Raw genomic sequence first — 27,970 nt, 5'->3', positions numbered from 1 at the left:
ACTTCAGTAGATGGAACCTAAGCATAGTACTGAGCAGAGCTTCAGGTTCTGGCCCAGCAATAGCTAAGAAGAAGGAAAATTTTAATTAAATCAGTAATTTAAAGAGTGGGTAGGGTTGGACATGGACCATTTAGGTCTTTATCTGCCGTCATCTACTATGTTACTATGTATACATCCCAAGGAACTAATCTCTTTTGAAGGTGTTGTTCAGAACACACTGCAATCCACCTATTTGTCTTTTGGTTCTTTTAAGGGACTGTGGTTAGATTTTTTAGAAGCATGAATAAGAGGAAAGGCACTTTTACATCTCACCAGTTCCATCCTGTTAGAGCTGGAAGGACAACAATGAAGACTCAAGAAGATCCCTCTGCTATAGGCTAAAGCTTCACAATTGTTATACTCTCTCATCAGTTTCTAGAAGGTGAGTTTTAACAGATTGGAACCCAGAATCTGAAGGATGTTAACGCTGCGCCTTCAAGGCCCTGATGCTCGCTTTCAAAACATTCCACGAAACGATTCCACACTACATGACAATTAAACTACAAATCTACTTCCCAAAGTGACCACTGAGGTCCCAAGGAGAAAAATGACTGACCATACCTCCTGATCGCTCCCTCAAAACCGAAACAGCCCGCAAACGCTCCTACTCACATTTCACACACAAGCTATGGCACACCATCCCCCCATCTGTTAGAACACTAGATGGACTTTGGAGCTTCAGGAAGGCCGTGAAAACTTTCTTCTTTACAAACCTAGCGCCTTAAGAACATGCACCCAGAAATGCCATCAGAGTCAACGCACCTACGCCAACTAACTCTCACCTGATGCTGCTTAATGTATATTTTATTGTCATGTCTATATTGTAAATTATGTCATCTCTGTCCTGTCTCAATTATATTGTGGATGTACTTTGTAACCCGTTCAGGGCTCCTTTGGGAGGACGGGCAAAATAATTGAGCAAATAAATAAATAAATACTCCACTAGCATTTACTGGTTCTTAGATTTCAGTGTTTGTCTTTAATGTAGCAGATTTGTATCCACTTACCCTGATCTGACAGAAAATCCAACATGGTCTGCAGAAGAAAGGATAGATGTCGAACAGAAAGAGCTGGGTTCCCCATTCGTCTGGAGGCATATACTAATTCATGAAGTAAACGCATCTGTACAGCAGCCCATCCTTTATGAGTTCCTACAAAGACAAGACATGACCAATCTGTTAAAAAGATGATGGTTAGGTAGAACGCAACACTGTAAAGTGGGAAACCCAATTTCAAAGTTACCTCAGTTTCTCACATATTTGGGTTATCAGAAGGTTAAAAGTGCCCTAGAGGAGATGGCCTCTGTCATTGCTCCATATTACAAATAATACAACCTAGATTAATACTCTAGTAATAATAATAAATTTATACCCAAAGCACTCCAGAAGTACATCTCTTTCCCTATTCTAGCCCACAAAGGGAGTTAAGAACAAATATTCTGCAGAGATCCACAATGATGGTACAGTAAGTCAGACCTTCTTGACTATTCAGCTCACATTGTTGCCAGGACAGCACAACTAATATATTTTTCTTATCTGTTCTCTATTCCCCACTTTTTTTCCCAAAATATTTTCAGAGCCACACCTGTTACTTGAAATTCATGGTGACAGTACACAAAATTAAAAAACAATTAATATAAAAACTATCAATCAATAGTCTAGCAGATCTACTCAAATTTATCTTGGGTATTATCTTTATTTGAACACACGGAGGGGCACAATCAAAAGATATGTCTAAGTCCAATTCGGACGTATAGTGCTAGACGTCCAAAGTCGGCAGGGGGGAAATGTCCATTTTTGAAAAATATGTCTAGATTTTATTTTTAAATCCTCTATCTGGACGTCCAGGCCATTCATCATCCAGGCTGCCAGTACATCTATCTTTATACCACATTTTCAACCAAAAATTCATCCAAGTCCTAAACACCCAGAACAAAACCATTTGGACATGGGAGGGGCCAGTATTGTGATGGACTGGCAACCCACACATGGCAACAGAGCAGTGGGGCACCTTATAGGGCACTGCTGTGAAATTCGCAAAAAGGGTGCCACATAAACATCTTACCAGAACCCCCTTATAAGTTATGGTGAGTCCCCCAAAACATACTATACCCACCTGTCTACAACCCCAATAGCCATTATAGCTGCAGGTGGCACCTATATGGCAGTAGAGTAGGATTTTCGGGAGTTTTGGTGTACATCCCTCCTGCCAGTGATCTTTGGTGGGGTGGGGTTCTGGACATTCCTCCTGCAAAAGATATTCGGGGGAGAGGGGCTTCAGTGGCTCCAGCATGAGGGACTTGGCATCCATCCTGCCAGCGACTTCACGGTTGGGGGGGTCTCCTGCCATGGCTACTGAGCTGATCGTGGCAGGGAGATTCCCTTGCTGTGCTCTATCTGGCGCCTGTGACATGGACGCCGGTTAGAGAATCAGGGTGGTTAAGCAGGGTTAGGCGGACAGATGTGATTCTATATAGGACGCCTAAGTGCGATTCTCAAAAGCCGCTTAGGCGGCTGCTGAGACTGGGCATCCTATACAGAATCCGGCCCTAAGGGGCCTAGTCTCTATAGGTGGCCGCTGATCACATGTCAATCACGCATCAGTGTCCTATGGAGAATCACATGTAGTTTTCTCACAGACACCTTAAATGTATTTTAGAAGCCTACATTTAAGGTGTCTGTCTCATGCCTACAAAGACGCACAGAGATGCTTACCGACTCTCAAGGTCACTTCTGAAGAAACTATGTCCATACCATGGGCATCTGTAAACGGCTCTACGCATCTCCATAGGTATGAGACATATGCCTCCAATTTAGGTATCCTTCCACTTTTTTTTTTTAAAGAAAAAACGTATGTGCCGATTGGCTGTGAGACGGCGGTAGGACACCTATCGCCGCCTACCTTCGGGATGTACGTTTGCAGAATCAGGCCCTAAATGTGTGTAAGGAAGGAGGTTTTTCAACCAATGAGGTATTTTCCCTTTCAAGTCTGTTTTGCATGAGAATATCAGGCAGCAGATGGGGATCTGAGGCTTTTCCTACTTTATTTAAAAATAAATGTAAATTGGTGATGTATTCCTTTCATTTTTTTAATAGGAGAGTTGTTTTGTACAATCTCTCCACCTGCTTTAGTTTGCTGTGCTTGAACCCCACTATTTACCCTTCTCCATTGAGAATATTGATCATTGAAACCTACTCTTTGTTTTCTATCTTTCAGCCAGTTCTTAATCCTATCCCATGTCTTTCTAATTTCCTCAGAAGCATGAGGTAACATAGTAAATGACAGCAGATAAAAATCTGAACAGTCCATCCAGTCTGCCCATTAGTTACATGCCTTATAAATTCATTATTAAATTAAATTGTTTTTTCTTTGATATTTCTGGGCCAGCAGGAAGTCTTCTTTAATAATAATACCGCACCCTGTGTTTCATTCACCAAATTCAAAACTTCCCCTCAGGCTCCTGCTGAGCCGCTTCGAGTATTGACCAGAACTCCAAGCTGAGGAGGTTTGCAAGCCTGCTGTTATTCAGATAAGTGCCCAGCTTTAATTTCAATATAGGTACTTTAACCATAGGGGAAGTAGGAGTGTTATGATGGTCCCCCTGATAACTGCTTAATGGCTTAGCGGCTCACTTGCAGGAGTTCTGGGAAATGGCTTGGGTACCGGCGGAAGAAAACTCTTCCAGAAATGCAAAATGATGTCCACGCATAGGTTGTTTCAACTTTGGAAAAAGGTCAAAGTCTGGTAGACTCATGTCTGGACTGTAGGAAGCATGAGGCAACACCTCCCAGCAGTATTTGCATAGTTTTTCCTTTTTTATATATATATCTTTATTCATTTTCCAGTCTAAACACAGTGCATAAAGGAATACATACAATTAATTTGAAAACAGCACTTACATCCATCAATAAATACCTGAAAAAATCATTTTCTTCCCTCTTCCACCCACCCTAATTCCAAAATATTCAATTAAACCATACAACAGTACATACATGTAATTAATAAACAAATCTTAATATAATATCCCTCTTCCTCCTACCCACCCCCCTTCCCTGGATGTGCAAATCAAACCGATAACGGGGGAATAAACCATTTAATTAAAATTAATAAAAGTGGTCAATGGACCCCCACGTCAGTTTAAGCAACTTATTATTACCCAAAAAGTGAAATTTAATCTGTCAAAATTCTTCCAATTTTTAGTGACCATTTGCATGGCTACCCCAGTTATTATACCAAGTAATCTGCTTTTATGTCTATCTATTGGAGGTGTAGAAGATAACAATGTCCCATAGATTACCGCTTCATATGACAGTAGAACCGCAGTCTCCAGAATCAAATTAATATGTCCCCATATAGATTTCCAAAAGTTGCGTATCAAAGGACAATAGAACAACCCAGTGTCCCTATTTCAAGATGACAGTGCCAGCATCTATTACACTTAGAACTATCTAACTTTTGCAAACGAACAGGGGTCCAGAAAGTTCTATGTAACAAAAAAAAAAAAAAAAACAGGTTTGTCTCATAGATGCTGATGCTCTACATCTCATCCTCCAAGTCCAAATCCGTGGCCATTGAGTAGCAGAAATTTGTTGCTTTATCTCAATGCTCCAAATGTTTTAGGTTTTTTATTCAGATATTAATTTATACCACTTGGCTGCCTGATGCCCTAGCAAATCTGTCTGGAAGCATAGACCCGGCAAACTATACTGATTTTTTAAGTTGCACCAATCAAGGAACCCCTTCTGAATGGCCTGCTTCAACTGCAACCACTTATATGCTTGAGGACTTTGTGAAACCAAATGATTGTTGCAGTTGTGAAAAGTCAAGCATTTTCCCATTTGATAACACATCATCTAAAGTACGTACTGTATACCTGCCTGCAGCCATTGCTTCCAGAGGATCTTAGACTTGCCAATTTGAATCTTGGAGTTCAACCACAAGGATTGACATGTGGATTGTTGTACTGATATAGATGTTAAATTATCAAGAAATTTTAAGGTTTTCCAGGTGGCAGAAAGAATGCTATTGTCCTTATAAATTCTGGGTAACTTGATACTCAATATATGACATAACCGTAATGGGGACATAAGTTGCCATTCTAAGTAAAGCCAGTCCGGAAGATGCTCCAAGACTTCAGGAAGGATCCAATACATACCCTGCTGCATTATAAAAGCTTGATGGTATCTAAAGAAATTTGGAAAATTTACCCCACCCGCCGCAATTGGTTTTTGCAAAGATACTAAAGCAATTCTGGCAATTTTACCCAACCAAATAAATTTAGTGAGAATTCCATTCAATTTCTTATAAAAGGACCCCTGAAAATAAACCGGCAACATACTCATTTGGTAGCAAACTACAGGCAAAATCATCATTTTAATAGTTTGGACTCTCCCCCACCAAGAAAGATGTAATGGGTTCCAAAGCTCACACATTTCTTTGACTTTCAGCAAAAAGATTTTTCATTTACTGTCATTGTCATTGTGTCATCCAATGTATTTTGAATCATAATGCCTAAGTATTTTAAACCCTCTTCCTTCCAAAGGAATGGGAATGGATCAAATAAACCTTTTACACAGTGCACATTTAACAGAACAACCTCCGATTTGCTCCAATTTATTTTGCATCCAGAAAATTTACCAAATCTATCAATCAAATCCAGTAAATGCAGAATGGTAGATTCAGGATTTTTCAGATGAAGCAAGATATCATTTGCATAAGCAGAAATCTTATATTCCCGACCTGCATAAAGAATCCACTATATCTCCTTTGCCTGTTGTATAGCCAACAACAAGGGTTCCAGAACAATCTCAAAAAGCAAAGGAGATAAGGGACATCCTTGGCTAACTCCCCTCTTCAGACAAAAACGCTCCAAAAAGTATTATTAATATATAGCCTCTCAAGGGAGCAAAAAGAAAGGAGCGGCAACCACTTCCAGAGGAGTCAGAGAATGGGGTCCTCAGCCTCTGGCCCTGAATCAGTTGGGGAGTATGACTGTGGGGTGATTGGTGCATGCTTGTTGTGACTTATGGCCGGGTGTTTGGGGTCTGCGTGTGCTTGTCTGGGGGTTTAATGGTACTTAAAAATTATTATTATTATTATTATTATTATTCTTTATTCTTATATACCGCCATACCCAGAGAGTTCTAGGCGGTTTACATCAATTAGCAAATGATCTGCATTGAATAGCAGATTTACAACAAAATTAGAAGTAGGTTTACAAAATTAGAAGCAGATTTACAGCATAATTAGAAGTATTTTTAACAGTATTTTTAACAGCAAATTGCAGGCTGAATTACGATAAATTACAGTGATTTGCCGCAGTCAGCCGTGAAATTACAGCGATTCTTAACTGTCTGCAAAGAGTGCAGGTTTACAACAATATTACAGAAATTGCAGGATTGATCTAGCTAGGTAGGGGAGGTAGAGAGTGGGGGAGGGAGGGACTGGTGAAGGCGGAAGGGGGCAGGGGTGGGGTAAGTGTCATGTGAGGTGAATGGATTATTAAGGGTCGTGTTTGCTGAAAAGGTACGTTTTTAGTAGTTTTCTGAATGATAGGTAAGTGGGGGCCTCGAGTATCATCTGTGCTAGCCATGGGTTCGACTTGGCTGCTTGGAAGGCAAAAGTTCTATCAAGGAATCTTTTGAGAGGACAGTGTTTAGGCGAAGGGAAGGCGAACAATTGAGTTCTCCGTGATGTCCTGTTGCTGCAGTAAAGGTTAAAGTGTGTGTTTATGTCAATTGTGTTGGGCATCCAACTGAAGGGTTTCTGTACTATGACTTATTTGTTGCCATGATTTTCACTTGTTGATTTCCCTGGCTGTTCAGCTTTTCTCTGTTTTCCCCACTCCTGGTTGTATGTTCCCTTTGCAATTGCTAATAAAGATATTAAAAAAAAAAAAAATATATATATATATATAGCCTGGCTGAGGGGGAACTATACAAGGTTTGAATCATTTGAATAAATCCAGAGCCTATACAAACCAATCTATCGTTTGATATTTGCGTAGTTTTTCCAATGACGAGTGGAGAGCTCCATCTCCACACAGCCAAAAAAATTTTGATAAGATCAATCAAAGTCAAACAAATAATGATTTTTGTTTATGATCATGAAGGCATCATCATCATAGACAAAGTTCCATGTGGAAGAAGTGTCATAGCAGTGTATTATTGTGATTTTTTGAAAAAAATGCACAAAACCCAACCTCAGTTGCTCTTGGCTGGGCCACTTATTCTTTATGACAACGGAATGTCATTGAAAAACTACGCGAATATGGCTGGGAGGTGTTACCTCATGCTCCCGACAGTCCAGACATGAGACCACCAGATTTTGACCTTTTTCCAAAGTTGAAACAACCTACGCGTGGACATCGTTTTGCAACTCTGGAAGAGCTTTCTTCCGTGGGTACCCGAGCCATTTGGCAACTGAACTAAAACGGTGTCTTGGATGGAATAATGAAGCTTCCCGGATGTAGGGACTCAATCACTGCAAAGCAGGGAGACTATATTGAAGGATTGTAAAGAAATACTTGGAAAAAAGAAACGTAAATTTTTTAAAAAAATAGTGTGCATTATTTATGAAATGACCCTTGTATAAAATTTAGTAGTAAACAAACATTTTTGTATATCTATGTATAGTTTAAGGCTTGTTTTCCCTTTTTTTGTTTTGAGTATTCAGGTAGATCTCTTACGTCAAAACCGAAGCAAAGAATTTAGTCAGTCTCTTCACTAACAGCATTATCCTCCCTGAGTGCCCCTTTTGCTCCTTGACAATCCATCAATCCCACAGATTCCCTCACAGGTGTTCTGCTTCTGATGTACCTGAAAAAGTTGTTACTAAGAGTTTTTGCCTCTTTGGCAAATTTCTTTTCATATTTTATTTTCCCCATTTCAAACAACTTAAACCTTTGGTACAATCAGCAATTCTGCTCACCGTGCCACAAGTTTTAGCACTGAGCACAATTAACTATGCTACTGTTGCAACCTGGGTCATTACTGGCTGCAGTAAGAGAAGTGCTCACCCATCCTTGGTCAATCAGTACTGGTGACCAACAAAAGAAGATTCAATTTAAGATCCTGGTACTGACATGGAAAGTTTTGTGAACAAACAGAACTGTTTATTTGTATGCTAGAGTCGTATAATCCAGACAGAACACTAATATATAGCCAAGGATATCAATAGGTGGCCCTTGTGGATTGTTGGCTCACAGTGAATGATGAGGGCTGGCCATACCCTTAAGTGACTGATTTTTATACACAGCCACACTTTCTGTCCTGCTTTTCAGGGTCTACTGACTTATGTAAGCAAAGCCCTGTAATGAGTCTGTGTACATGGCACTGCATCCCACCGCGTACTCCACAGGCCATTCCTGTGGAGATCCCAGGGTACGATGGGAGCCCCAAGCTTTCTTTCTAGCTGCACTGTAGTTGCACCAAGAAATCAATTTGCTGACCTTCACAAAAAATTAAGTCTTTTTTATTCCTTTGAGTTTGAGCTTGATTATTTGATATACACTGTTTTTAGGGAACAACAAAGTGCTTTAAATTAAAGCCAGTCAAATAAATAGAACAGACCAAAGGAAGAAACAAAAAGAATTAACATGATATAAAAGGTTAAATGTTACAATTCCAAAAAGAACCAAGTAAGAACAGACGAAAAATGGTACCGGATGAACTGATGCAACAAGCATCAAACTAACATTAAAGTTCCTAAGCCTGTATTAACAGGCAGATTATAACTTATTTCTGATCTGAGAGTGATATTGGTTTTGATTTCTTCTAGAATAGAGGTCCAAAGAACTGGTACCTAATAGCAGAAGTAGAATCTACAATCTACAACAATTCGACAACCTCAAAGACTAAACTGGAGAACAGAGAATGATTACAAGTTCAGGGACAAATTCCAGGATACTTAATGGCCCAATTTAGTTTCTTTAATACAAATCGCCCTTTACAGATTACTTCTATTTTTACTTTCCCATCAGCTGGTTTTATGTTGCAGAGCAGTCCTGCATTGTTTAAGCCCTTGAAACAGCACTTTGACGTTCTGATGACATCATCCGAATCACTGGAACGCATCAAAATGGCTGCTGATACGCATAAGTTTTTTTGATAATTTTTTTGGTGATTGTAAAGCCATAAATGCTCATTTTTTAAATATAAATCACGTGTCTCAGGTGGGCACTTTGTTCCTCGTCCATTTTTAACTTCAGTTTTGAAGTTTTATTTTTTTTATATAGATCGATTTTTTTTTTTTAATTCTCTGTAGATTTGATCTTGAGGATATTTAGATAGATATTCCATCCCTTTTGGGTTTATTTATAATGAGATTTAATCAATTTTTAGATGAACGAGAGTGCTGAAAAGTTCTCAGCCCAACTTCCTAAATTCTGAGTGTTATTTTGCCACTGTAACTGAAAAGAATGTTATTTTATTTTGCAAAACACTAATTTACAGAATATAATGCTATGTTTTGACATTGTTTCAGATCATTGATTGAACCATGACAATGAAAAGTATGGCATTTTGAAATGTGGAACTCCGAGCCATCATGAAGTTCCTATTCCTGCAGAAGAAAACTCCAAAGAAAATCCATGAATGTATGATGCAAACATTGAGTGACAAATGCATATCATACTCCACAATGCAGAAGTGGTATGCAAACATTCAGCGTGGAGATTTTGAACCCTAAGATGCAGCAAGGTCTGGGAGGCCTCAAACAGTGTCAACACCTGAAATTGTTGACCAAGTCCGTGACTTGATTGCTGAGACATTACAGATATCCAAGGAACGTGTTGGGTGTACAATCTACGAACAGCTAGGTATGTAGAGGATGCCAGCCAAGTGAGTGCCCAAATGTTTGAATGCTGATGAGAAACGACGTCAAATGGACACTTCCAAGTTGATTTTGTAGCATTTTCAGTGAGCTGGTGCCAATCTTTTGGAATGACTAGTTACTGTTGATGAAACATGATTATACCACTATGATCCCGAGACAAAAAAACAATCCATGCAATTGTAGCACTTAGATTCTCCAAGGCCAAGGAAATTCAAGACACAAAAGTCAGCAGGAAAGGTCATGGCCACAGTGTTCTGGGAATAGTGCCCCTTTCCATGTCCTTAGTGCCCCCAGTGCCTCCTTCCCATGTCCTTAGTGCCCCTTCCCATGTCCTTAGTGCCCCCAGTGCCTCCTTCCCATGTCCTTAGAGTCCCCAGTGCCTCCTTCCTATGTCCTTAGAGCCCCCGTGCCTCCTTCCCATGTCCTTAGTGCCCCTTCCCATGTCCTTAGAGCACCCAGTGCTTCCTTCCTATGTCCTTAGAGCACCCAGTGCCTCCTTCCCATGTCCTTAGTGCCCCTTCCCATGTCCTTAGTGCCCCCAGTGCCTCCTTCCTATGTCCTTAGTGCCCCTTCTTATGTCCTTAGTGCCCCAGTGCCTCCTTCCTATGTCCTTAGTGCACCTTCCCATGTCCTTAGTGTCCTCAGTGCCCCTTCCCATGTCCTTAGAGTCCCCAGTGCCTCCTTCCCATGTCCTTAGTGCCCCCAGTGCCTCCTTCCTATGTCCTTAGTGCCCCATCCCATGTCCTTAGTGCCCCCAGTGTTCCTTCCTATGTCCCCCTCACTGCCATGCGCGCTTAGGGTTTTATTATTATTGATATATTCTTGTGTATATATTCTTTTCTGCCAGTTATTTTTGTATATGTATACTAGATACACACTTTTATGTTTTGGTTTTCTTGGGCATGTTCCCAAAGAGTAGATTCATTCCTTATTGTTTACACCCAAAGACAAAGTTTCAAGTTTCAAGTTTCAAGTTTTATTTCACATTTGATGGATCGCCTATTTCGCAATTCTAGGCGATGTACATAATAATATAATATAGAAACCTTAACCAAATTACAAAATCAATTAAGACTCACATGAAAGATAGGGAAGGAGGGTAAAGTTACAATGTGGGAGAAGAAAAAAACAAAAAACCAGGAAAGAACGAAAGGTAGGGTAAAATTTATGAATAAAAATTTATGCGTAAAAAATTTATGCATTAAAAATTTATGCGTAAAAATTTATGCGTAAAAAAATTTTTATGCATTAAAATTGTTTAAGGGCGTCCTTTAGTTATATTATAAATCAAAGGCGTCCTTAAATAAATAAGATTTTAAAAGCTTTTTAAATGTTATGATATCACTTTCAATTCTGATGTAATGGGGAAGGGAGTTCCACCATTGTGGCCCTGCGACAGTTAACATTTCAGCTCTTCGTGTTCCGATGACTTTTAATGATGGCACAGTTAATAAGTTTTGATTAGATGAGCGCAGAGATCTTTGAGGTGTGTATGGGATAAGTGATTTTAAGATAAATTGTGGTTCGCTGAATGTGAGGGTGGCTTACCAAGGTCAATACAGCTATTAATGGCTTATGGATTTTTCCTCCAGGATCTTGGCTAAACTCTATTTTATTTATTTGTTTTTATAAATCACCTATTCCAAAATATGATCAAGGAAACATACAAGATGAAAACTCAATTGTGCTAATTGCCTTGTCCATATTGTCTGGCAACAAATTCCACAACTTAACTGTACATTTGAGTGAAAAATTACTTTCTTCAATTCATTTTAAAATGTTCTGTTAGTTTCATGGTGCCTCCCCTAATCTTGGTACTGTTTTGAAAGGTTAAACCATTTGTCTGTTTACACAACTCTCTCTCTTTTCTCTTGTATCTCTGCAATTCACAACTCAGCTACAACTTGGTTACTTCTACATGTTTTTGCCAGAGTCAGAGCTATTTGAAAACAAACCAATATATTTTAAGTTCTGCATAACAAAAGCTATGTTACTAACATCAGCTAATCAGAAGAAGTAGTACATTTCTAACTACAAAGTGTTCCCTTAAAAGACACTTCTTAAACTCAGAAAAAGGACAGAGAAAGAGGTTTGCTTTAATCTATTTCTTCCCCAGCTGTGGCAATGCAAATAGAATTCAGCATTGCACTAAAGTAATTTTCACTTTCCACAGCAAGAACAGATGGTACTGCACTCTGTCACAGGTTTCAGTATAGCTAAACAGTTTTCAGACCTTTCACAAATAATAACTATCAAAGCTTTCAAATTCCGTCATCACTTTTCGAAAGAGAGTAATTTATGATCTAGGTCAGGGGTGCCCAATACGTCGATCGCGATCGACCGATAGCTCAGGAAGGAAACGTGGGTCAATCGTGATAGACTCGTATTGCCGTCCTGATCTACCGGGCCGATCAGCCTTCCTCTGTGTTCTCCCTAGGGCCTTTTAGCTGGGCGGTCCTCCCAGCTGTCATCTGCTGCCGCCGCCGCTGCTGAACATTAAAAAATAAAAACCAAGCTTGGAGATTTCAGCCCATAGCGAACTTATGCTCCGGGCTCTAACGTGTGGTTCCGGCTTCTCTTTTCTTCCCTCCAAAACCGGAAGTTATGTCTGGGGGGGAGGGGGGAGAAGGGAAGCCGGCACGCACATGTTGAGAGCCTTGAAGCAAGCGTTCGCTACGGGCTAAGGCGGGAGACAGGTTAATGAAGCATTTCCTCTTCTTGCTGCCGGGTCCTGCCTACTTTCTGTTTCCGCGAAGGCAGGACCCGGCAGCATTTCCCCCAATAGGTCGATTGGGATGCTGGTCGACTGAAGCAGGGAGAGGTTGGGGCGGCGTCGGCTTTCGGGCCTGTTATTGGTGGCGGTTTGGGTCCTGGTCCCTGATGGCAGTTTGGGTCCTGGTCCCCGATGGCAGTGGCTTGGGGGAGGGCAGGAAGAAAGAAAGAAAAAGGGCAGGCATGAAGACAGAAGGAAAGAAGAGAAACAGAAAAAAAGAAAGGGAGGCAGAGAGAAAGAAAGGGCAGGGAGAGAGGAAGGAAAAGTTGGGGGAGGGAATGAAGTCTGGAGGAGAGGAAGCATACAGGCTAAAAGAAGGGAAGAAAGATTGTATGCACAGTCAGAAGAAGAAAGTGCAACCAGAGACTCATGAAATCACCAGACAAGGTAGGAAAAATGATTTTATTTTAAATTTAGTGATCAAAATGTGTCTGAATTTATATCTGCTGTCTATATTTTACATTAAGGTCTCCTTTTACTAAACCGCAATAGAGGTTTTTAGCGCAGGGAGCCTATGAGCGTCGAGAGCAGCGCTGGGCATTCAGCGCAGCTCCCTGCGCTAAAAACTGCTATCGTGGTTTAATAAAAAGGGAGGGGGTGGGTATTTGTCTATTTTTGTATGGTTGTTACTGAGGTGACAATGCATAGAGTCATCTGCCTTGACCTCTTTGAAAAAAACCCAGAATAGGAATGATAATTAACAATTCTATGCGCACAGTGTGCGTTGTGTTTTTTTTAAATTTTATTGTTGGTAGATCATTTTGACTTGGTCATTTTAAAAGTAGCTCGCAAGCCCAAAAATTGTGGGCACCCCTGGTCTAGGTGGTCTGTACTTTGGCAGCTACAGCATGAGGATAACTGTCCAACCTCACACTTAAAACATCTAAGAAGGCATCAGGGAAAATGTCTTGATCCATAGCATCTTTGCTTCTTTGAGCAGTTAATCATTTTTACCCTCTTACTGCCAATTTTGTAAGTGACCTGAGAATAGTTTTTACATGCTCAAGTAGACACTTGTAAAACAATGTTGGGTTTATTCATAACAGCGCCCGCACCAGCACAGACTAGCCAGATCGGGACCGGCGTGGGAGCCCTGCTCCGCCCCCCCCCGATCCAGCCGGAGGACACAACATTTTAAAAAAGGCCCAGCGCCCGCACCAGCACAGACCAGCCAGATCGGGACCGGCGTGGGAGCCCTGCTCCGCCCCCCCCCCCCCCCCGATCTAGCCGGAGGATACAACATTTTAAAAAAAGGACCAGCGCCCACACCAGCACAGACCAGCCAGATCGGGACTGGCGTGGGAGCCCTGCTCCGCCCCCCCCCCCCCGATCCAGCCGGAGGACACAACATTTAAAAAAGCCCAGCACCAACGAAGGCGCATGACAAAGGCGCCTGCGTCTTAGTGAGCGCCTTCGTGGAGCACCTGCGGGGAGCACCTGCGCAAATGTATTATTGGTAATGACAGAAAACCAACATAACAATCAATACAGGAAGAAATTACAAAAACCAGCAAACATGAAGTTCTTATTGATCCTATTGATTTATTTATTAAGCAATAACGTTAGAGACGTTATATCACTCTATCCAAAACTTCACTCCGTTCACGATCCTGACACACCCAGTAGGCTCCTAACTAACCAACAGGAAGAAAGAATAAATCATATTAAAATAATCACAAGTAACAGTAGACCTCACCGCACCCTCAAAAAAAGGACAAGGGAAATAAAACCCATCAAAATCACTACACCCACCATACCCATCACAACTACCTCTGTTCCCTGCGCTTACCTCAATACTAGATCAGTAAGGAACAAAGCTTTCTTAATCAAAGATTGGATCATCAGTAAGAAGTTAGCCTGCCTCTTTCTAACGGAAACATGGCTACTGTCCGAAGAGGATCCAATACTAAACGACCTAATACCAGATAACTACAAAATTCACATGTTAAACCGTGAAGACAGAAGAGGGGGAGGACTGGCAAACTTGAATTAGTAGACTCCAAGATAGCCAACCAATTAGAAACACTAGCATGCAAAATTAGGAACAAAGACCTAGAAGTGTACCTCTCCTGTATTCTATTTTATGTTCCGCCAAAATGCTGGTCAAAGGCCAGAGAGGACTTCTATGAATTCATTCTACATAACTCAATCACACCGTCTTACAATATTATAGCAGGAGATGTAAACCTACATTTAGAGAACGAGGACAATCCCGACACAAAAGATTTTTAAAACTTCCTATCCTCACTCAACTTCATTCTCCCTCCAGCCACACAAACCCATGAAAAAGGCCACCAGTTAGACTTGGTAGCTATGTCCTCAAAAGAAATCCTAAATCCCACTATTTCTATATCCGATGGCATCTGGAACCACGACATCTGGTCCGATCATTTCACATATTACTTTAACTTAATCTGGAACCAACCAAAAGAAAAAACTCACCCAAAGACAAAAAAAGAACATTTCACAAGGGGCCACATCAACCCAAAGGAATACTGGGCTCATTACGAATCGCGAGAGGAGATAAACGAAGAGGATGAGTTCTGGGAACAGTGGACGAAAACAAGCACATCCATCTTAGACAAAATAGCCCCTAAACGAAACAAAACAAACCGCTCAAATAAATATAATAACTGGTTCGACTCCGAACTATTAAAAATGAAACAATCAATAAGACGACTAGAAAGGATCTGGAACAAAACAGGAGAAATAACAGACAGGAACAATTGGAGATCAAACATAAAGGACTACAAACAACTGATAAAAGAAAAAAGAAAAACATTCTACTCATCCAAAATACATACATCCAACACGAGTTCTAAAGGAATCAACACTCATGAATTGTTCAACCTGGTCAAAAATTTATTCGACACCACACGTCACAGTCAATCCATACACGAAATAAAACTTCCATCAGCAGACGATCTAGCACAACACTTCGACTCAAAAATTGTGAACCTAAGGAACAACTGCCCAACAAACAATACAGATGAACATCAAACAGCCAAAATACATGAAAATGAAATACCAGTGGACATGTTTTGGAACTCCTTTCAGGATCTAGAATGGAATAACTTCATAAAACTTTACAACAAATATACCAAATCAAACTGCATTCTAGATCCCTGTCCCCCCAACATTATGAAAGCAGCCCCATTAGACTTTAAACTAACACTGTGGAGTCATATGTCCAATAATCTCAAAAACGGAAAATTCCTAACGAAAAACGGTCACATTATAATCACCCCAATTCCAAAAAATCGTAAACAACACCTAACATCAGCAACCAACTATAGACCGGTAGCATCCATTCCATTTTTCGTAAAAATAATGGAAGGCTTAGTACACACCCAACTGATGGACTACCTTGATCAATTCTCACTACTACATGAAACCCAGTCTGGCTTCAGACCTCTATTTAGTACTGAAACGGTGATTGCAGCGACCCTAGAATACTTACGCAACTTATTCAGCAAAGGCCATAATGCCTTAATCATGCAATTCGACATGAGCTCGGCCTTTGACTTGGTGGATCACGAAAAATTACTACAATGTCTAGACGCAATCGGCATCGGAGGTGAGGTACTTGACTGGTTCCGAGGATTCCTTACAACCCGCACCTATCAAGTACGCTTCAACTGCAACCTCTCTAAAATATGGAGAAACCCATCAGGCGTTCCACAGGGATCCCCACTATCCCCACTACTCTTCAACGTCTATATATCTTCACTAGGCATGCAGCTGGCCCAGCGAGGTATAAAAGTATTCAGTTATGCAGATGACTTCACAATCATTATCCCGTTTAATGCGTCTCCCTCTGAAATCACCCCCATAACAACAGAAGCGCTAAACCTGATGGAACAATGGACCACAGAATTCAAACTAAAGCTCAATTCAGACAAAACTAAATTCTTTATAGCCTCGCCACATGCACATAATACGACAAAATCAGTACGCATTAACAATCTTAACTACCCCATTCAACCAACGATGAAGGTTCTGGGGGTAATACTAGACCAAGGTCTAACAATGAAAGACCATGTGGACTCCCTAATCAAAAAAGGGTTTTTCACTCTCTGGAAACTTAGGTCCATTAGAGCATACTTCAACGCTTCAGCTTTCAGAATTCTAGTACAATCCCTAATACTAAACCACCTTGATTATTGCAACATTACCCATCTGGCAATCTCCCAGAAGCAAATGCAGAGACTACAACTAATACAAAACGCAGCAGTCAGGCTGATTTTCGGGCTGAAGAAGTCTGATCACATAACCCCTTCCCAGTGGCGTACCTAGGGTATGTGGCACCCGGGGCCCATCATTTTTTGACACACCCCCCCCCCCTCAAGGAAAATTTTTTTTTTTTTTTTTTTTTTTTTTGCAATAACCATGAAATGGAATAAATGGTCAGAATAGAAACAGGCAGTGAAAATTTTCTTTTATTGAACCTCATTTATGTAACCATTATTCCAAACATAACATAACATAAATTATGTCGGAATTGTCATGACATCAGAAGTACATATGGAGTAGTTGCAGGTGATGCTTGGGACAGTTCTGATTATGTTAGTTTGGTTTTATGTGTTTTTTGAATAGAAGGGTTTTTATTTCTTTTTTTAAGGTTTTGTAGTTTGTGGTCGAGGTCAATAGGTTGTAGAGTTGGGGGTCAAGTGTTGCAGCTCGAATGGCTAGGAGGTTGTCGAACAGTTTTTTTCTTTTGACGTTTTTGGTTGGAGGGTGTGTGAATGGTGCGTGAGTTCTCCTATGTCTGTTTGAAGTGGATTGAATTATTTAGCTGAAGAAATTAGTTACCCCCCCATTCCACACACATTAATTCTCTTCCATTTTTGTTCCCATTATAAAAAAACACTGATAAGTTCCCAGGAAAAAAATACATTAAAATAAGAAGTGAAAACAAAGGCCCCTACAGATGAGAACATAACATAAGAATAGCCTAACTGGGTCACACCAATGGTCCATCATGCCCAGTAGCCCATTCTCATGGTAGCCAATAGTGCTGCCCGATTCAGAGAAAAATATTTCATTCGATTCGATTCACCCTGTTGAATCGATTTTTCGATTAGATTCACTGTTAATGACACCGCTTTTTAAGTTTAAACAAAGTATAACAATAAATTTCACAACAACAATAAATTTCACAAAGTACTTAAAAAAAAAAAAAATCACATTTTTCCATTAAAGCAGTTCTGGAGACATTTGCTTGAACAGTCTTTTTTCCCAGTCCATAAGCAAGCAATATGAAAAAGATTTCCTTAATTATCTACTCAAACATTTTTGCTATTTACTTTCATTGTACCTAGACTATTATTCAGTAGAAAAAATTTAGTTTGTTCAATCAAGCAGAACATTCACTCATAGAAGTCCAATGTCCACACAGGATTTGATTGAACAAACCATATTTTTTCTACTGAATAATAGTTTAGGTATACTGAATAGCAAAAATGTTAAAGCCACACAGAAAAGCAGTAAAAGTCAATAGGTTCTCCAAGTGGAAACAACCTGATGTCTCAGCACTTGAGGAAAAGACCACGTAATAATGTTTATAAGATAAATCATATAAATGATTATACTGAAGCAGGGTGTCCTCAGCGTGAGAGATAAGCGAGAGGAGAGAATTCTCCAGTGCTTTACACAATAAGGCTCCTCTGCCTGCAGTGCACACCATCATAGGACACCTCAGGTGTGCTCAAATTAATCAATGTGATAAATTAAACAGTGATAAACAATTGGTCAATCACAAGAGTGCAAGATCAAACAGGTTGTTCCCACTCAGAGAACCTATTGACTTTACTGCTTTTCTGTGTGAGTAGATAATTAAGCAAATTTCTGATAGCCTACAGAACTGATTCTCACCTTCCATCCCCAGCCCCCAAGACTTACCAGACCCCCCCTGCCGATGCATTTACTTACTGCCTGAACTGGATATTAAATCGTGGGGAAGAGAGGAGAAATGCGGGGAAAGAGCCAGCCAAAACTAGTATTTGTTGCTGCTGAGTGCACCAATCCAGGGCAAGCAGACGCTTCCCCCATGTCTTAATAACAGACAATGGACTTTTCCTCCAGGAATTTGTCCAAACCTTTCTTAAAACCAGCTACGCTATCTACTTTTAACATAACTTCTGGCCACTTCATTTTTAAGCTTAGATCTTTCCTTCCAAACAGAGACCTTGCTAGATGTCAAATACAGCACAAGGTAACTTCACATGGACTTAACTGTGCAGGAAATGAATCTCCTCATACACCCACCATATAGTGCAAAAATGTGCAAAGGTCTGTTTTTTTCTTTCGATCACTACATAGCCTAATGCCACACAAGCAGCGCTGTTACAAACATATTCTGAAGGTCAATGCTAAGGTTGACAAAGTTTCCTTCCTTGGACCAGAAGGAGATACTGACAAACCACTGGAAGAGATTCTAAAACAACTACCCAGAAATAACACCCAAAGACCCACTCAGTGTGTGAACCAGTTGAGTGGAGTGGACTAACTGGGGGTGGAAATGGGCCCAGAGTTTGCTCAGCAGAATTTCCCAGACTACCTCTTCCTCTCAACACACTGACATGCTACCACCACCACCAACACTAGGAACACCTCACCAAGTATGCCAGCAATGCTTATAAACTTTATAAAACACATTATTATATTTTCTTATAAAGCATATATTTTAACTGAACTCAGCCTTGCCATTCACAAAAATAGAAAAGTTCCCATTTCAAGCTGTCTCATGTACACTTTTCAAATCTAACATATTGTAATCACAAAACAGAAAATAAAATTATTTTTTCTACCTTTTGTTCTCTGATCAATATTCAAATCTTGTTGGTCCCAGGCTCTTGTTGTCTTGCTTGCCAGGGTCTCCTTTCTCCGTGCTAACCATCCGTCTGCCATCTCTGTTCTCCCCTTCCGTTTCCCTTCCCTCTCCCGGAGATCTGGCATCTTTCCTTTTTTTTGTCTCCATCCACAGATTCACCTTTTCTCAACTCCCCACCACCCCAGGATCCACCATCTCTCCCTTTCTGTTCCCAACTATCCTCCTATCCAGTATCTCTATCCCCCTCCACACCATCCCCTGTTTCCAAGTTCTCTCCCTTTCTGTTCCTTCCCTCCCTAAATCCCATTATGCACCATCTCTCTCCCACTCCTCTGTTTTTAGACCCATTATTTCTAACCCCCAAAGTCTGGCATATGCACGTATCTTTGAACCCCCCCTTCCCTCTCTCCCTCTGTGTACTTTTACACCAGGACCCCCCTCCCCCGAAGGTCTGTCCCCCCTCAGAAGGGCTACACCCCACCCCTGAAGACCTGCACCCCCGAAGGACTTTACCTCCCACCCGAAGGTCTGTCCCCCTCTGAACGCCTAAACCCCACCCCTGAAGGCCTGCACCCTCCCCGAAGGATTGTACCCCCCACCCGAAGGTCTGTCCCCCCCTGAAGGCCTGCACCCATCCCGAAGGCCTGCACCCACCCCGAATGCCTGCACCCACCCCGAAGGCCTGCACCCCCGAAGGCCTGTCCCCCCCCCTTGAAGGCCTGACCCCCCCTTGAAGGCCTGCCTGCTTGTCCCCCCTTGAAGGCCTATCCCCCCTTAAAGGTCTGCCTGTCCCACCCCCTTGTAGGCCTGTCCCCCCTTAAAGGTCTGCCTGTCCCACCCCCTTGTAGGCCTGTCCCCCCCTTGAAGGCCTGACCCCCCCTTGAAGGCCTGCCTGCTTGTCCCCCCTTGAAGGCCTGTCCCCCCCTTGAAGGTTGGCACCCCCCCAAAGGCCTGCACCCCCTTGAAGGCCTGTCCCCCCCCCTTGTAGGCCTGTCCCCCCCTTGAAGGCCTGCCTGCTTGTCCCCCCTTGAAGGCCTGTCCCCCCCCTTGAAGGCCTGCACCCCCCCTTGAAGGTTGGCACCCCCCCAAAGGCCTGCACTCCCTTGAAGGCCTGTCCCACCCCCTTGTAGGCCTGTCCCCCCCTTGAAGGCCTGCCTGCCTGTCCCCCCCTTGAAGGCCTGCACCCCCTTGAAGGTCTGCACCCCCCCCGAAGGCCTGCACCCCCCCGAAGGCCTGTCCCCCCACTTGAAGGCCTGCCTGCCTGTCCCCCCCTTGAAGGCCTGCACCCCCTTGAAGGTCGGCACCCCCCCTGAAGGCATGCACCCCCCCTGAAGGCCTGTCCCCCCTTGAAGGCCTGTCCCCCCCCTTGTAGGCCTGCACCCCCTTGTAGGCCTGTCCCCCCCCCCTTGTAGGCCTGTCCCCCCCTTGAAGGCCTGCCTGCCTGCCCCCCCCTTGAAGGTCTGCACCCCCCCCCCGAAGACCTGCACCCCCACCCGAAGACCTGCACCCCCCCTTGAAGGCCTGCCTGCCTGCCTGTCACCCCCCTCCCCCTTGAAAGTCTGCCTGCCCGCCCGCCCGCCCCACCCTGAAGGCCTGATGCCCCGACCCACCCCGAAGGACCATTCGCCCCCCTGGCCTCCCCGCACTACCTATGAAGCAGCCGCAGCAGGATCGCGACGTCAGCTATCTTTGCGCTGCTTAGGAGCTGCTTCCTGCGCCGGGCTACCTTAAGCTACTGCCCCCCCCACGCCCGAAGGACCCGCTCGCCCCACTGACCTTCCAGCACACCTATGAAGCAGCCCGCAGCAGGATCGCGACGTCAGCAATCCCTCAGCTGCTTGGGCACTGCTTCCTGCGCCGCGGTCCCGCCCCCTCCTCTGACGTCAGAGGAGGGACGGGACCGCGGCGCAGGAAGCAGCGCCCAAGCAGCTGAGGGATTGCTGACGTCGCGATCCTGCTGCGGGCTGCTTCATAGGTGTGCTGGAAGGTCAGTGGGGCGAGCGGTCCTTCGGGCGTGGGGGGGGACTGAGCGGCAAGGCCGGGAACACCCCCTCAGGGCTGGTACCCGGGGCGGCCCGCCCCCCCCCGCCCCCCCCTAGGTACGCCACTGCCCCTTCCTACCGACTCCTGCACTGGCTGCCAATGGAGGCACGAACGAAGTTCAAGCTGGGATGTCTCTGCTTCAAGGTATTACACGGTCTAGCCCCTAAATACATAACAGACCTCTTCTCATTCCCAACCAACAGACATGAGAGAAGAACACACCTGAAATTCGTCTCCCCACCGGCTAGAGCGGGGGTCGGCAACCTGCGGCTCCAGAGCCGCATGCGGCTCTTTTCCACCTTTGCTGCGGCTCCGGTAGTGTGTCACGCAGGCATGCAGTTACAAGTCCGGCGTCGCGGCGGGAAATAGCCAAGCTGAGCAGTGAGCTCAGCACATACACAGATGAAAGCCTTGCTTGCTGATTGGTCCGGCGGCCCCGTCCCGCCGTGCCGCCGGACCAATCAGCAAGCAAGGCTTTCATCTGTGTACGTGCTGAGCTCACTCAGCATGGCTATTTCCCGCCGCGACGCCGGACTTGTAAGATGCACGCCTGAAAAAGAAATCATCCTGGCCGGGGTCGGTGTCATGCTCCGGAGATCTACAGCCTTCCTATCTCCCTCTCCCTTCTACCTGCTTCCGGCCACATCCCCTGCTCCGCGGCTCTCTTCGGCAACTCAGCAGCAGCGATCGACACAAGCTTCTGACGTCGGGGCCTACCCTCTGCGAGTCCCGCTTGTTTCAACTTCCTTTTTCCACAAAGGCGGGACTCGTAGAGGGAAGGCCTCGATGTCGGCAGCTTGTCTTGATCACCGCTGCTGACGAGTTGCTGAAGAGAGCCGCGGAGCAGGGGGGTGTTGCCAGGTGCAGGTAGAAGGGAGAGGGCCAGATGCAGGACTCGTGGGTGAGGGAGGAGAAGAGAGAGGGGAGGGAAACAAAAGGAAATATTTCATACTGGGCTGGGCCGGAGTGGAGGGAGGGTAGAAATATTCTGGCTACAGGGTGCATTAACAAAGGAAAAGGGGGGAAAGCTGAAAATGGAGATAGTGACACAAAGAAGAGAAAGGGTAAGCAGGACCTACTGAATAAGGATAGAGATACAGAGGGGACATGAAGAGGAGGTGAAATAGAGACAGAAGTAATGCTGAAAAAGTGTGTGGGGGGAGATAAAGACATTGAAAGGGCAAATGGTGAACATGGCGTAAAGATAAGGACAGAGACAAATGAAGATTCTGAAAAAGTGGTGAGATAGGGATATAGGTGAGATGGACACAAAGAAGGGTGATGCTGGAAAATAGGTGGAATGGTAATTCTGACAGACACAGAAGGGAAATGCTGGATCAAGGAGAGATGGGGCTCAGGCTGGATGGAATGAGGAGAAATGCCTTGTTGGCCCGGAACTTCCTCTCCTACATCAGAATTGACGTCAGGGAGCGGAATGCTGGTCAGCGCAACACTTCTGCAGGGAAAGCTTGGGACGGCGGTGGCTTGGGGGCTGTTCCCCGATTGCGGTGGCAGCAAACCGAGTGGCTTGGGGGAGGGCACGGAGACAGAAAGAAGGGGGAACAGGGAGACAGAAAGAAAAAGTTGGGGGAGAGAATGAGGTCTGGAGGAGAGGAAACATACAGGAGGCTGAAAGAAAGGAAGAAAGATTGGATGCACAGTCAGAAGAAGAAAGTGCAACCAGAGACTCATGAAATCACCAAATAGCAAAGGTAGGAAAAATGATTTTATTTTCAATTTAGTGATCCTGTATATAGCATTAAGATAAGAAACAATATATGCAGTGTTAGATTTGTTTTATAATGGTTTTGCGGCTCCAAGTTTTTTTTTCTTTTCGAAAACGGGTCCAAGTGGCTCTTTATGTCTTAAAGGTTGCAGACCCCTGGGCTAGAGGATGCAAATATAAGAGATACCCATCAACAACTTCTATCGTATCAAGCAGCCTTATGGGGCAAAGACCTGGAAAAATTAATTACACACACAAACAAATATGGAGAATTTAGGAAACACCTAAAAACTTACCTGTTCTCGAAATACCTAGGGAACGAACCAGGACAATAGCCCCCCTTCGTAATACCATCCCAAAACCGAACTTGTAAACTGTTAACCCCTAATCACAAACTATGAATACTCCATTCAATTTATGGAATTTTTCTAATTCTTTGTAAGCCGCATGGCCCTGCAGCATACGAACTGTTGTTATCACGATTAATGTTGTTATAATCAGATGTACACTGCTATACTCTGTAATTCGCTGTCGGTACAGTTTCTCTTTATTGTAAACCGCCTAGAAGTCGCAAGATTGTTGGCGGTATATAAGAATAAAGTTATTATTATTATTATTAACTGCTGTGGAGGTACATAAAAACATAATAATTGCCACACTCTGACAGACCCAAGGTCCATCAAGCCCAGTATCCTGTTTCCAACAGTGGCCAACCCAGGTCTCAAGTATGTAGCTAGATCCCAAGTAGTAAAACAGATGTTATGCAACTTATCCTAGGAATAAGCAGTGGATTTCCCCAAGTCTTCTCAATAATGACCTATGGACTTCTCTTTTAGGAAATTGTCCAAGCCTTTTTTAAACCCAGCTACGCTGATTTCACCACATTCTCTGGCAACAAATTCCAGGGTTTAATTAAACGATGTGTGAAGAAATATTTTCTTCAGTTTGTTTTAAATCTACTACTTACATAAGAACATAAAAACATAAGAATTGCCGCTGCTGGGTCAGACCAGTGGTCTGACCCAGACGTGGCGGCCCTCTGGTCAAAAACCAGCTTCCCTAACTGACACTAGTCCTACCAGCATACGTCCTTGTTCAGCAGGAACTTGTCTAACTTAGTCTTGAATCCCTGGAGGGTGGGTTCCCCTATGACAGACTCCGGAAGAGCGTTCCAGTTTTCTACCACCCTCTGGGTGAAGAAGAACTTCCTTACGTTTGTACGGAATCTATCCCCTTTTAACTTTAGAGAGTGCCTTCTCATTCTCCCTAACTTGGAGAGAGTGAACAACCTGTCCTTATCTACTAAGTCTATCCCTTTCAGTGCTTTGAATGTTTCGATCATGTCCGCTCTCAATCTCCTCTGTTCGAGGGAGAAGAGGCCCAGTTTCTCTAATCTTTCGCTGTACAGCAGCTCCTCCAACCCCTTAACCATCTTAGTCGCTCTTCTCTGGACTCTTTCGAGTAGTATCGTGTCCTTCTTCATGCACGGCGACCAGTGCTGGATGCATTACTCCAGGTGAGGGCGCACCATGGCCCAGTACAGCGGCATGATAACCTTCTCCAATCTGTTTGTGATCCCCTTCTTCATTATTCCTAGCATTCTGTTCGCCCTTAGTAACTTCATCGCATGTCCCCTAGTCTTAGTATTTTTGGGAAAGTGAACAAGCGATTCACATCAACCCTTTCCACTCCACTGAGGCCAGGATTCTTAAAAAACCATGTTAAAAAGCAACAGTCTGCTAACACAGCTGTTTTGATAGTGAATTGATAAAAGTGAGATATTTTCAAAAAATTACGTATGCAGAAGAGGTCGGCAGACAGCAGCGAAGATTTGCTAAATTTGCATGTGCCCATGCTATCCTTTTATCAGTAGGTGTACCCTAAGGCTCTGTCCTGGGACCTCTTCTTTTCTCCATCTATATTCATTCCCTTTGTGCTCTGATCTCCTCCCATGGTTTTCAGTATCACCTCTATACTGATAACTCCCAGATCTACCTCTGTGCACCAGAAATCTCTATAGGAATCCAGGCCCGAGTCTCAGCCTGCTTGACCGATATTGCTGCCTGGATGTCTCACCGCCACTTAAAACTGAACATGGTCAAAACTAAGCTACTTATCCTTCCCACCTAAACCTACCTCTCCCCTCCACTCTATATCTCAGTGGATAACACTCTCATCCTCTCTGTCTCATCAGCTTGCAACCTCAGGGTCATCTTTGATACATCTCTCTCTTTCTCTGCACAAATTCAACAGACTGTCAAAACCTGTCATTTCTTTCACTATAATATCACCAAAATCTGATCTTTCCTTTCTGAGCACACTACAAAAACCCTTATCCACCCTTATCACCTCTTACCTAGACTACTGCAACTTGCTTCTCAAAGGTCTTCTACTTAACCACCTCTCTTCCCCCCCCCTTTCAATCCATTCATAATTCTGCTGCATGACACATATTCTGCCAATGTCGCTATACTCACATCACCCCTCTCAAGTCATTTCATTGGCTTCCTATCCATTGCCACATACAGTTTAAACTCCTCTTATTGATTTACAAGTGCATTCACTCCGAAGTTCCACAATATCTCTCCTCCCTTATCTCTCCCTGCATTCCTCCTTGGGAACATCGTTCATAAGATAAGTCTCTCCTATCTGTACCCTTCTCCTCTACTGCCAATGCCAAGCTACGTCCCTCGCTGCACCTTACACATGGAACAGACTACCTGAGTCCATACGTTAAGCTCTGTCTCGAGCAATATTGAAATCTAGGCTAAAAGCCCATTTTTCTGGGATAGCTTCTAACTCCCACTCGTTTGTAAAGCACCCATGCCTGTTTGATCATTTCCTTTCTGAGAAACTTCCTGACCCCTTACTTGTCCTGTTTGTTTTAATTCGATTGTAAGCTCTACTGAACAGAGACTTGTCTCTTCAATGTTTAATATACAGAGCTGTGTACGTATAGTACAGGGGTAGGCAATTCCATTCCTTGAGAGCCGGAGCCACGTCAGGTTTTCAGGATATCCACAATGAATATGTATGAGATGGATTTGCATGCACTGCCTCCTTGAGATGCAAATCTATCTCATGCATATTTATTGTGGACATCTTGAAAACCTGACCTGGCTCTGGCTCTTGAGGACCGGAACTGCCTACCCATGGTCTAGTAACACTATAGAAACGATAAGTAGTGAGGAGCAGACTAGGAGTTGTATAGATAGGCTAGGGTGGATTGGAAGGCATAGCCCAAGTGTGGTGCAGGATGGTAAGCTGTGGCAATGAGTTGGGGCTGAGAAAGAAAAGAGACTGTTGGGACTTAAAAACAGAAGAATAGCCATACTGGGTCAAACCAATGGTCCATTTAAGTCCGTTTCCAACAGTAGCCAATCCAGGTCACAAATAGAAGCAAGAAGCATGAGCAGCCCTGTAGAAGGCAGGATTTGAACCTGTGCGGAGAGACCCCAGTGGGATTTCAAATTCATCACCTTAACCATTCAGCCAGGACTACCACCTTGATGTGCTTCCCCTAGCATTTCTTTTAACAAGTCCTCCCTATATATGAACTAAATAATGACACGGGGATAAATTTTTCCCTGTTCCCGCGGGAACTCATTTTCCCGTCCCAGAGAGTTCTTTTCCTGTCCCTGCCACGTTCTTGCAGGCTCTGTCCTCATCTCCTCAAGCCTCAAACACTTTAAAATCATAAGTGTTTGAGGCTTGGGCTGTTAAAACATAGTTTGCAGGAATGGGGCAGGGACAAATCTTGCGGGGACGGGGAAATTGAGTTCCTGCGGGGACGGGGAAAAATTTGTCCCCCCGTGTCATTCTCTAATATGAACCACTTGCTTTGCTCTTCATTTAAACACAACCTAACCAACTGTCCTCACAAGCCATCATGCTTTAATTTCCTTTATATGGACTTGGTAATTTGTGCCGTTGAACACCCCCAATCATTTTGAAAAGTTAATTCCTACGATAATAATAACGTTATTCTTCTATACCGCCACAATCTTGCGACTTCTAGGCGGTTTACATTCAAGAGAGCTGGACATTCAGCGATTTACAATATGGAGAAGGAGTACAGAGACTTTAAGAAATCGAAATTGCAAAATATACTGTTTGCTAAGAAAAAAAAAGAGAAAATTACAATATACAGTTTGTTTAGAGATTCAGACGTATTAGAAAAAAGGTCCTGAAATTACAAACGCTGCTCGATTAGGATTTCAGAGGGCATTTTGAAAAGGAACAGAGTGTTTGGAGAGGTTCCGTTTAGGTGATATATCTGTCGAATAAGGTAGCTTTTATGAGTTTTCTAAAAGCGTCGTAGGTCAGTTCAGCTTTATTAATGTAACTGTCTAGCCAATGTTGTTGTTTGTTTGCTTGGCGCATGAAAGTTCTGTCCAGAAAGGTTTTGTATTTACAATTGGTTATGCTTGGGGATGCAAAAAGATATTCACACAGACTTATTTTATTACTGGCAATCATATACAAATGTGTTCAATCAATAGGCACTTCGTTATTAGGTGCTCTTAATTATAGAATAGGGTGTAAAATGGTGTGCCTCCTCAATAGTGCCCAAATGCCTGTACGATGCTCACTATTGAGCTTCAAATTGCAGTGTGATGCAGGCCATCTTGAAGGGGATATTATCAATGTCCCTCAACAGAGTACATGGCCTTAATGGCATTTGCTGCTTTCAGTTTGTAATAAGATGCCTTTGTGCTCCTCT

The 27,970-nt window shown here is 43.3% G+C and overlaps 1 protein-coding gene across 8 annotated transcripts in view; it reads right to left on the bottom strand.

Moving 5' to 3' along the window:
- Nucleotides 1-27,970, bottom strand: part of TRAPPC9 (trafficking protein particle complex 9) — a 1,198,476-nt gene that overhangs the window by 1,095,773 nt on the left and 74,733 nt on the right. For all 8 annotated transcript variants that reach the window (XM_033933661.1, XM_033933662.1, XM_033933667.1 and 5 more), the window contains one exon: nt 1,047-1,190. In XM_033933661.1, the coding sequence (XP_033789552.1) occupies nt 1,047-1,190 (144 nt within the window). The remainder of the gene's footprint in view (nt 1-1,046; nt 1,191-27,970) is intronic.

The sequence above is a fragment of the Geotrypetes seraphini genome, chromosome 2 (genome assembly GCF_902459505.1).
Source record: "Geotrypetes seraphini chromosome 2, aGeoSer1.1, whole genome shotgun sequence".
NCBI classification, from domain to species: Eukaryota; Metazoa; Chordata; class Amphibia; order Gymnophiona; family Dermophiidae; genus Geotrypetes; species Geotrypetes seraphini.
This window is presented reverse-complemented; position numbering and strand designations above follow the sequence as displayed.